Source organism: Fundulus heteroclitus, chromosome 1 (genome assembly GCF_011125445.2).
Source record: "Fundulus heteroclitus isolate FHET01 chromosome 1, MU-UCD_Fhet_4.1, whole genome shotgun sequence".
In the NCBI taxonomy this organism is placed as follows: Eukaryota; Metazoa; Chordata; class Actinopteri; order Cyprinodontiformes; family Fundulidae; genus Fundulus; species Fundulus heteroclitus.
In genome coordinates, this window is record NC_046361.1 from 24,271,672 (window position 1) to 24,283,689 (window position 12,018).

At 37.1% G+C, this 12,018-nt stretch overlaps 1 protein-coding gene across 2 annotated transcripts in view; it reads right to left on the reverse strand.

Moving 5' to 3' along the window:
- Positions 1-12,018, reverse strand: part of LOC105935874 (ELKS/Rab6-interacting/CAST family member 1) — a 230,611-nt gene that overhangs the window by 163,017 nt on the left and 55,576 nt on the right. For both annotated transcript variants that reach the window (XM_036138446.1, XM_036138454.1), the window contains exon 8: positions 11,464-11,631. In XM_036138446.1, the coding sequence (XP_035994339.1) occupies positions 11,464-11,631 (168 nt within the window). The remainder of the gene's footprint in view (positions 1-11,463; positions 11,632-12,018) is intronic.

Consider the following 12,018-nt stretch of genomic DNA (forward strand, 5'->3'; position numbering starts at 1 on the left):
TAATAATCTGATCTTGACTACTTGAGCACCATTAAGTGCTTAAGTAGTGTGGGTACCAGGTGCAATGCATGAAGCTGATTACAGGGTTGCGGTGGAAAAGATCTCATGTGTAACCCCGGGGTTCCACTGAATGTGGAAGTGCCAGGGTGTGGCTGTGCCATGCCTTCAAAGCTGATCGCAGCAACCCTAGTCAGTTGGAGTGATTCTACCCAGTGCACCGTGGCATATTTCTGTCCTCGATGTGTCAGGGGTTGCTGATTCTCTAAAATATGAGACTGTTCTATTCTTGCCGTGCCGACTTTACATCTATCTGGAGCAGAGCAGATGGCTCAGGCAGGAAGTAAGTTGATAAAAAGCAAAGTGGATCCAGCCGAGTTTACAAGTAAAGAAAACAACATACGCAGAGTTTGGATCACATTTTACTCTGAAGCATCAATATGTCATTACCTGCAGCTCTAGCACCAAGCCACCTGAGGATCTCACTTGATACTTGACACCATGGACGACAATTTAAATTTTATTTAAAGTCTACGATTACACTACTATAGACCAATGATGCAATCCTTGCATGATCTGAGTCCAACCGCACAGAGGCGCTCCGATCTACTGACACTCCCAGTGGAATAGGGGGCCTGGCAGAAAGCACGCCACAGCGCCCTACTTCCACAATCAGTGGAACCCCAGGGTAAGACATGAAGTTGATTACAGCGGAGTGGTTGGGTGTGACAGAATTCAGAAAGCAAGCAGCAAATTGTCAAAATCAAATTATCTGTTTGCCTCTGTGGGTTTCTGTAGTGGAGTTGACAAGGCGCTGGCAGATAAATATGCTGGTATACATTTTGAAAGAGGAATAGACTGGTATTACAATATCTCTCTCTGTAAAATGCTAATTATCTCTCACGATTTACACCCAATTTAAGATGTAAAAGTTGTTTTAAACCCAAATTCACTTTACAAGAGACCATAGATCCATTGTTTGTTCTGGAAGCCATCATCTAGATTCAGTAATAAGTTGAATACAATTAAGATAACAGCATTTTTATGGATCTTTATTTTCATAATCCATGAAAATAACCACCCACCAAGAAAAATAAAAAGAGATATAATGGTTAAATATATGTAAAAGGAAAGGGTCTGGTTGCTTGTATGGAATGGCAAGTGAAAGGGCCAATTTGTGGGTACAAATGGTGGTACGAACTGGCAAAGGGCAGAATTATTCTGGAGCTGATTAGGGGGAGAATCTTTTAAGGGTTGACTAACTCTTATCCTATTATATATTTTCTCTTCTCTGTTTTGGCCACTTCCCTATTTGGTATCTAGGAGGCCTGCCCTTTTGGTGTTTTTGCTAATGTGTGAAGTCAAACTGGAATGCTAATGTCAGAAAAACTGAAAATAAGATAATTATTTATGGATATGTAAGGATATTTTTTTTCTATTTTGGGTATTGTGGAGTAAACACTGTCTAGTATAAATAGGACTTAAATCTCCACATTTTAAATAGTAAAAAATAAATAAATAAATAAATAAAAAATAAACTTTCAAGAGTTATTTGAAGCAGCCTTGTAAAAATGGATTCTGACACTGTCCTCATTCTGAAAAAAAGAAGAAATGTGATATCCATGTTTGAAGGAAAAATATAAAAATTGTTATATATCTTCTGAAATACATGTATGTAAAGATTAATAGTCTTCAGTAAAACATTTAAATACATACTTCAGTGAGATTACAGCTGTGTTGGGAGCTTTTATTTTGCTTTGTAGACTCTACATAACTATCATGATTGGCACAAACTGAGTAATAATACAGGGGGTGGGAGATGTCAGGCACTGTGTCTTACAAAAAAAAAAAAAAAAAACACACACACACAAACCTTTAGTCTGTGAGCGGCCTGTTCCCTGAGCAGAACCACAAACCCGCTCGACCCTTCTGTCGGCAATCCAAACGAAAAAGCAGAACTGCTGCTGCTAAATGAATCATATTTGGCAAAACAAAAAGAAGGCCAGCATGGAGAGTGACCGCCATGAGTATACAATATTTTGTCGTTTAAAATATCTTTTGGACCAATAAAAAGCCCAAACAATTATTGGTCACTGTTTAAGGAAAGCTACTTGCTTGTCAGCACCTTAAAAAATATGTCAGGACCAGCCGTAAAATCCAAAGATCCTGGCACTGGCCATTATGTTAGTGGCCACTTGAATATACCAAGGGACAATAACCGCAATCTCAACAATATGCAATAATACAGTAGGCCTTTCCCAGGAGAAATCTTGGCCAAAGTCAAACAGTAAAAACTGTTTAAAAGGCCATAGATTGGAAATAATGCTCTGCTACGTGAAATAAAACATATCTCTTTTAGTCTAGAACAGAAATTTGCATCTTGTTTCAATAATTTTTGATCAAAGAGTTGTGATTCATAAGAATTCAGACATTGTTTGTTCCTTAAGGGCAAGGAAGAAAAAAATACATTAAATGCAAGAAAGCTGGGGTTCCACTTCATTTAGCCTGTGTCTTTCAACCAGCTTATCTCCACCCCCAGACACAACTTGAACTTAACTGTAGCACCACTATACTGTGTAAGAGGGCGCCTCCATGTGGCAGTTTACAACCATTGGCACAACAATGAACTTTGACAATGTGTCAAGTTCCTTTCTAATTTAGATTTAATTATTGTGACTTTATATAATTACTTATATTTATTTGAAATGAATATAATCTTTTCCAACACCAACCAAGCAGAATTACATATCAAATATGTATTCTTCCTTTTGAACTGACAGAACAGGATGTATCTTATTTTTTTTAGGTTATACTTGTGGATTTTACATCAAGATGAACACTCTCTACAAACTGACTATGACTAAGAACATCAGTTAAACCTAAAAAAAACACCTTATTGGAATAATACAGACAGCAAACGAAAAATTAAATATAGAGATGTAGGCATTGTGACTTCTACAAACCAGTGAGTAGATTCAGAAAGTACCACAGTGACAAACCTTTGTTACATGAAAGGACATATTTCGCTGTTATGGCTCAAATGACCTTCCTTTGTGAAACTAAAAGGAAATGTATTTTCTATTATAATAAATGAGTCCCACAGATGTTAAGGTTCTTTCATGTTTTTTTCCCCTTAATTTATCCAACAGCTTTACTATGGCACAAAATTTAAATGTCCCTCTTGTTCGTAGGTGCTCAGCACATATGCTCTCATTTGTATGCAGGCACACAGAGATGTTAAAATTCAAACAGTAGACAGAACCACACCTAACACAAAGTATGCAAGGCTAAATACAAATCAAGTAAAACAAATTTTTATTTGTTCAATAGTCATGGTACTGTTAAAAAAAATTAAGTAGAGCTACTACCACCACTTTATAGTGAGACAAATGGGTAAAAAGAGAGATGTAAAACTAAATGATCTTAGAAAAACACAGAGTCAATGACCCAGGAAATTTATCTATTTTTATTGTAATTAATATAAACCGTGCAAAAAGTATTCAATAAATCCAAATGGGAGTGTTGTTATTATTAAGAAAATGGTGCATTTGCATAAAAGTTTCTTGTTTATCACAGCCAATCTTTTCAGGGCAACAACATATCAACATCAATAGATATTATTCTGTTGTTCACTTACATAACATAACTTCCTTTAGAACTGTTTTACTTTGTTAAATTTCTACTGTACTCATGTTTTATTTGCTTTTGAACAATTATCACCCAAAAATCTGAATACATTAATCGAAGGTTGTCCAAAGTGAAAAATATGGGTGATAAAACACTCGCGGCTTGTAATAAGTCCAAGAAAAACCTACATTTACATGAAACCTTTATGCTCTGAACCAATACAAACAGGAAGGCATGTTACTAGTCTAATTGTGTAAGTTTATTACAATTCATGGCTTTACTATAATACATTGTTGAAAAGCCACATATTTTAATCAGTCCATGTGATTATTATCACTAGTGTCAGGCTAGGTTCAGGCAATGGGAACACCATATAGCACTGACACATTTGACAGGTAGACAGCCTCCCCTCTCCCTACACACATTCCTGCCTCCAGAAGGCCATTTCACCAGAAACCCTCCACTGCATTCATACATATCAATTGACTATGAATGCACACATGTGCACACATACAGGATCATGGAGACAATAATACCGTTCTCACAGTCATTTCTCCTGGCAGAGGAAAACAAGCAGACACAATGCACTTGGTCATATACGTGAGCATGTGTGTGTCCATGTTCGTCCGAGAAGCTGATCGACATTCATGCTCTTTAGGCTCAAGACTCTATCTCTGAACCACCCCAGCTGCAGAAAGCTGCAGTGATTGCTGGGTAATTACAATGGTGCTTTAGTCTTCTCCTTCCAGCACCATTAGCATTAATTCTCTTTTTTCCTCAGCAGGCAAAGAGAACGATAAAAAAAAAGAAAAAAATATAAAAGTGTGGCCACCTGGTGAGGACCAAAACAGCTGTTTGGAGTGCCTGACCCAGGTCCAATTTATAGTGATCTGGTCAGGCAACTGTAATAAAGTATTCGGTCATACAGTTTAACTCAGAGTTCAAGAGTCAAACTGAGACTTGCTTTCCACTGAGAATATTAGCTTTAAGTGCTTCCCTTAGATCTTTAAGCATAAAATGCTAAACTGCCAAAAAGTTAACAGGCCAGCTTTTCTCATGGTGTGCTATCATCAGGATTTTCATTAGCTTTCAGTCCTTCATCTTCTGAAAGGTCACAAAACACAATTTACCTCCTGAGGTGAAATATGCACATTTCAAAGATGAACGTGTACGACTAAGGTCTCATATGTGACCCAACAAGGGGTTTTGTCTTGAAGGATGTGTAGCCTGGCTTCAATCAACCAGCCTTGGGCTCTAACTATTAACCCAGGCTGATTGCTGATAGCACCATCGAGGGGGAGGTGGATCGAATAGGAGGAGAGGGGGTCCCTCTCGTGGGCAGTTTACAATAATTTCCCTAGCTACTATGGCCTTATCTGTGGCCATGTCTCTGCACTGCGATTGGTCAGCTGGTATCCATTAGGATGAAAGGCACTGGTGGCCTCATCACAGATCTATCAAGACTGAACACACATGTGCATGCACACCCACACACACACAGAGACTTGCTGGCGCATAAAAAGTACAGTAAAGAGACACCAAAAGTTGTTGTTTACATTTTCTTTATCTTTTCTGCGACACAAAATCCTTCACTTTATATACTGTATATACCCATCATCTCAAGACATTTTACAAAGTCTGTTCAATTTTATCAAACAGACAGATTGGGTAAAAAGATTTAATTCCATGGAAACCCGGCATAATATGTCAAGTCACTGACTTGCAGCATTCACTGCTCTTGGACGAACATGTAGCAATAGTGAACAGATGCTTGCATTGTGTGGCTGATTTTGCTGCACTCCCTCCTATCAAGCATGCATATAGTGACAGTGGAGGGCAAAACTACCTTTTTACAGGAAGAAACATCCTGCAGAACCAGGCTCATTGTGAACGGCCATCTAATATGACCGACTGGGGGTTAGAGAAGACAAAGCAGAGACACAGAATGAACACAGAAGTACTAATCCAGGAGTAGTTTCTATGTGAGAGAAAATTAAAAACGGTAATGGCAGCAAAATACATTATTTGGTTCAATCAACCATGGCTAAGTTCTTAATCTATTCTTCTGTTATCATGACCTTATTGCTTTAAAGTTAAATTTTACATGTTCATTTGACTTATGATGTTGTGAGCTCCGTTACACACTGACATTACTTCACCAGGACATGTCGGACAAAGACGTGCCATATCTTGTTGGAAAGGTAAGACACTAAATTCCAACGACACTGGCCATGGGAGGGTGGGGCTAAACATGTATAAGCATGAAAGCATTTTTGTGTGAGAATCAGCAATGTTTCATAGACAGTTTAATGGCATCTTGTGTGTTAAAAGCTTTGTAAAACCGAAAAGTATAAAAAAAATATTTGCGAAAAAAATAAGGAGACTTGTTTTAGAAACAATACTTAGAGCTTGGAAACAACCTTAGAGGGATTTAGGAGAAGAAAATAATTTGACTTTTTCTGTTCTACGTTTAATGTGAGAAAACCAGCCGTCACTCTACTCTTACCAGTACTGGTATGGACTGCCTTAGTGGTATCTTGCATTTATTTAGAGTTTTCCTTTCTAGTGTCAACACCTGCATGCTCAGTATGAGGGATTGCTGCAAAGTGAATGCAATCAACGGTCTGCTGTAGTTATATTCTGGTTTAAGGCGAGGGATGGCTGCATATTTAACGACTCAATACAAGCTACTGTTCACAGTAGCTACATGCTAATTCAGGATGGGGGTTGCTCCAAAGTCAGTGACTCAACAGTGGGTGGGTTTTTTTAAATAAAAACTTTGTACAATTAGCGTAAAAAATAAGATGCTGACTGGACTGTTTTATTACTACTAGGTTCATTTGTTGTGTCCTGTCTGGCAATGTGGCAGTAAGAATTAAATAAAAAACAATTACTACTGGGTTCAAATTGGACTGTCGATATAATCTGCCTAAATTGCCTATGTTTATATCTCCGTCCGTCCGTCTTCTTCCGCTTATCCGGGGTCAGGTCGCGGGGGTAGCAGCTTCAGTAGGAAGGCCCAGACTTCCCTCTCCCCGGCCACTTGGGCCAGCTCCTCAGGAGGAATCCCAAGGCGTTCCCAGGCCAGCCGGGAGACACAGTCCCTCCAGCGTCTCCTGGGTCTTCCCCTGGGCCTCCTCCCGGTGGGACGTGCCCGGAACACCTCACCAGGGAGGCGTCCCATATACAGATATGTTTATATCTGTATAACATTAAACTGTTTGATAAAGTGCCAAGAGACTTGTTGTTAGTCACTGCTAAATAAATTTATATACAAATAAACTGATCTAAAACGTTATAACATGGCACTCTAATGATAATTTTTAAAAATGTGTTAAAAAAGATTAACCAATAGGCTTTGGCTTATTTGAAAGATTTGAACAAGGAAGAAATAAGACAAATCCAAGTCCAGGGCAAATTTTATTCTTGAATAAAATGACCAAAAAGGACTCTTTGTATGATAGAGGTTACAAACTTCTTATCTTAAACTCTAAATAATCAATAACCAAATTGTCATTTGAATAAATTACTGGTCACACAGTATTTCCACTTTCAAAGCTATTTTGTCTCTCAATGTCAAAAATACATTTTTTTAAAACTTCAAACTACAAAGGTAGTAACATAAGACACTATGCTATTGCAAGACTAATATCTTTTGTTTGGCCCACAAACAGTACCTTCATTGCTATCCTTATATACATGACAGTTGATTGTGACAGTCAGAAAACATACTTATGGGTGAGAAAATGTTAAACTCATATGCACTGATTTATTAAAACCAGAAAGATGAATGTTTAGTGTATTCCATAAAAAATTCATACCAAGATTTTTATGTTTAAACCAAAAGCTACTGAAAATGGATACCAAGACCGGAAGATTAAAAGGCAAAGGAATCACTACCAAATCGAATCAGTGTTGTTGTCCCTACTTTTCTTGACAGCCAAAGTTTGACGAAACTAGTAAAGAGCCAGTGATGACAGAAGGCCATGGTTAGCGCTGAAAGAGTCTTGCAGAAACAGGACAAAAACAGAAGGTGGTTCGCAAAAAGATGTAAAGGCCAGAGGAGACTCACCACACATTATGAATAGGAGTGCACTGTGTGAACAGGGGATCTTTCTATATGGACACACAAACACACAAGCATGTAGCACAAGTAGACGCAATCAAATCTTTCTGTCCGAAGCTGCTATAGGTGGAAACATGATAGTGGGGATACTATACTTCCAAGCACACAGAAAGGCTTTCTAAAAGCATGAATATGGATCATGATGACCACAGTGTTTGAACATGAATAACACATGTAGGCCAAAACCATACCACAACTGGTTTTGCATGTGTACCTCCCACAGCCCTACCCCCATAGCCAAAGGGAGGGGAAAAAAGAAACGTAAATGGAAAAAATAAATAAATAAATGCATCATTATGCATTCGACATGGTCTCTTTGACCGAGGACTTGAACAGAGCCCCCACTGTTCTGTGTTGTGATACATAAGACCAATGTGCTCACACAAACATTTTCTGTAAGATTCAAAGACCATTTCTTCATTACTTTCAGTCATATTGAGCCTCTTGCTATTAGGATCAACCTGTGTCTCAAGCTACAGCAATGACATCATGAAACTATGCAATAAACTGTGCTGACTGTCCAAATAACATCTGGAAAGAGAAGATATATTCCTCATATTCTCCAAAGACTAAGCATAGTTAAATAATGACAGATATTTTCTGTAGCTAAACACAGTTTCTACAGTGTTACACCGCCCATGCCTTGACAACATTGTGCTTTTATTTTATGTAAATCAGTCTTATCAAAAAATATGGATTTATTTCCCCAACTGTCTGCATTGCCCAGTCATAAAACACAATAAACAAGAAAGAGGTCTGTATTGAGTTTTAATGAGTTTCAATGAATGAAAAATGTGTATAATTGGCTTTACACATATGACATATAGTCCTTTGCAGAGTGTTTATTTCTCTTAAATTTCTTAACATTTTGTCATGCCACACTCACACACAAAATGTTGGATTTTATGAAAAGGACCATCAAAAAGCCCTGCATAATTGTGAAGTGGATTGAAAATTATATGGTTTTCAGAGTTCTCTCAGAATTTATTTCCAAATACAGTGTAGTGCAAATTTGTACAAGCTAAGTTTTGACATCAACAGATTTGACTTTTTGACCATTATTTATTGCTGAATAGGTTGACTTCGGTCTGATTGGATGGAGAGTAAGTTTCAACATCAGTTTTCAAGGCCTACCATAAATTCTTAATTGGATTTCGGCCTGGACTTTCACTATGTGGTACAAAATCCTCAACAGTAAAGATGCAGTGTAGAATTAAATCTGAGATTTTTATAAGACAAAACAGGTGTCTTCTTTTTAGACATTTGTTTTTTTTTTTTTTTTTAGATTTTCTACTTACCATTTACATTTTATTTCACACAAGCATAAATCTGGAAAAGATTTATTGTCTTTCAGTACTGATTATGCAAATTCTATTTGACTGGGAAAAGAGCATAAATACCAAACTAACAAACAAAAACACAGAAATTCTATGCACTTACTGGTACAAACCTCTATTACCATACCTAGATGGGTCAGTGGATCTGTTTGCACTCAAGACAGAAATTATTCTATTATATCAATCCTAAAACCTCTCTCCAGACAAGGAACAAGTAAAATATGTTACAATTACTTTCTCCTTTAGTTTCTTGATATATTTTGTTTATATGATATCTTTTTTTTTTGGAGTTTGTAACCTTTCTATACAGATTTTGAGATATATTCTGTTCCGTGAGATTTCCGCCATTTCAATAAATGATCCTTTTATATGTACAGCCTTACAGAATCCGGTCTGAACCACAAACAGCCCAACATACACAGATCAAGACTACTGGCACTGTGTGTGACCTTTAGGGAGCATTTTCATTAAACTCAGTGAGGGAAGGAAGAAAAAGAGAGGAATCTCTAATTTAAGGGCATGGAAGGAAACAACAAAGTTAAGAGGTCTTTATGTGTGAGTAATTGGACTATAGAGGAATGGCCAACATGGACACCACAGGTAGCAACAAGCCCTGTCTAAAAAATTACACTACTAAAAGGCCTCAGAGACATGTGCTGCAAATGTGTGAGTGTGTGTGTATTTGCCTCACATTCACACTTGAGTGTTAGGTTTCTGCGTATTCCAGAGCCAATGTCTTAATAAATTGCGGCACAATAGAGTTGACTTTTAACTTGATGTGCCTTATCTTACTGTTGGTACATTAGGCTGTGGGTAATGGGGATGGTGGTGGTGGTGGTGGTGGTGGTGGTGGTGGTGGTGTGTGTGTGTGTGTGCAATCAAAGCAAGAGGGTACTGTGTGACATCTGAGAACAGCTAAATTAAATTAGCATTTTTTGTGTACTGTCTACAACATATTCCATGCATCCATATTAGGGAATGCTGAAACAGAGTGATGTCGACATTGGCTGATCCTTTGGTATAGATTTACAACTTAACACAAACAAGTGCCATCTGCTCATAATATAAGTAATGCATAACAACATTTAACAGAAGGTAAGTTACCTAGCACTGTATGGGAAGTCATTTATCATTAATGGTAACTGAATTAAAGCGACACTTTGTAACTTTTAGCCACTAGAGGTGCTAGATCTGTAACTTCCAGGTTAAGTGCCCCTGAAGGACACTGGCAACAGTCTCCCTCTGTGTTTTGGAATCTGATAGCTGACCAGTTTGCACCAGCAGATTGGGAAGTCATTGAGTTACTTGTAAAGACAAGGCCACATTTACCCGTCTAGATTAAATCCTACATAAGAGAACCAAAAAAGTATGTCATATTGGGTGTTATATCTGTTTCATTTCGTACAGTCGTAACCTACAATGGGTCATGAGATCTAGAGCAGTGCTTTAAGTCACATGACTCATTCAGCGACAGATCCAACCCTCTCAAGTTAGATTGACCTGAAAAATCATTTAATATATCTCAAATTAAGCTAATGCTTTGGTCAAAACTTACATGGTGCTGCCTCAACTAACATTTGAGCTAAAAAGACATTTGTAATAAAGGGGATTAACAAGATAAGTGTAATATATGCCAAACAAGTCAGTGGATGAGCAAAGCTACATTTTCAGAAAGATATTGAATAATTGTGTTCTTCTTTTTATCTTCCGTGTCCAATTAAACAGATCTTAAATAAGAGCTTTAAAGCAAAAATATGAAAATATATATGCAGATTTTGCAGTTTTTTCTCTTCTTTGATGTTTGTTTTTATTTTTGAAAGTTTGTTTTATCTATTGTAAAAGTAAGTTATTAGTATTTTTCCCTCTATTTAATATATTCTCTATTTTCTTAAAGGTTACTTTTTAAACTTATTTTACCATTTCTTTTGTCACAGTTTTCTTGGGTTCCTAATGGAAAAAGGGTCCCATTAAATTTGCTGGAAATAGCTGGATGAACTTAAAGGTTCTGGCATCCCTAGACTAATGCTTAATTTTAGGTTTCACCAGAAGATGATAGAATATTCTACACTATTTATCCCTGTAATAAACATAAAATTGTCTGTATCTAGAAGCAATACTTAAGAAAAAAACTGTGCACATTATAATGATGTCATTATGTCAGTCAAAAGAGTATGTTTAAAATCCAAAAACAGAAATAGCAGTTCGTATGTCACCAGCATAGTGATGAAAAAAGTCCCAACTAGCAGAATTTCCATTTACACTGACGTACATCAAATAAAAAATAAAAATCTCAACTCAGTGCTCAAACATCTAAGGTGTGGTGCAAAATTCAACAATACTGTATTAAATCATGCTAAAATAAGATGAAATCTTTACCTTCTTCTGTAGGATATTCACTTTTCTCTCCTTGACATCCAGCATGTCCTTCATGTCTCTGATTTCTCCAGTCAGTGTGCTCTTTTCATCATTTAGGTCCTGTAGTTGTTTGGTTTTCTTAGTCAGGATTTGTTCCTTTTCCTCCAGGCGCACTCGCAGAGCATCCACCTATAATTTAAATAAAGAAAATATGAGAAAAAAGAAGAGTATTTCAGAGGATTGAGAGACAACAGTACATGAATATAAAATCATTCAACAAAATAAACAAAAGACCAAAAAAAAATATAAAAATTTTTTTTAGAAAATGACTTCTGTTCATTTAAACAGTATAGGAAATTTGGTAAGTAACGCCCAAGCCAGTTTTTGAATAACTGTGTTTGCACAAGACCACCCTACCTGCTTTTCTGCCATCACGTGAAAGAATCTCCCAAATACACTTTGGTCTAATTTCTTTCTCCTGATGCCTTCCTCCTCTTCTCATAAACTTGTAAGACAGTATGCTTCTTGTGACTCTCAGCCATTTTTAAAGTATACTGTGAGAGCAGTAGAGCTACA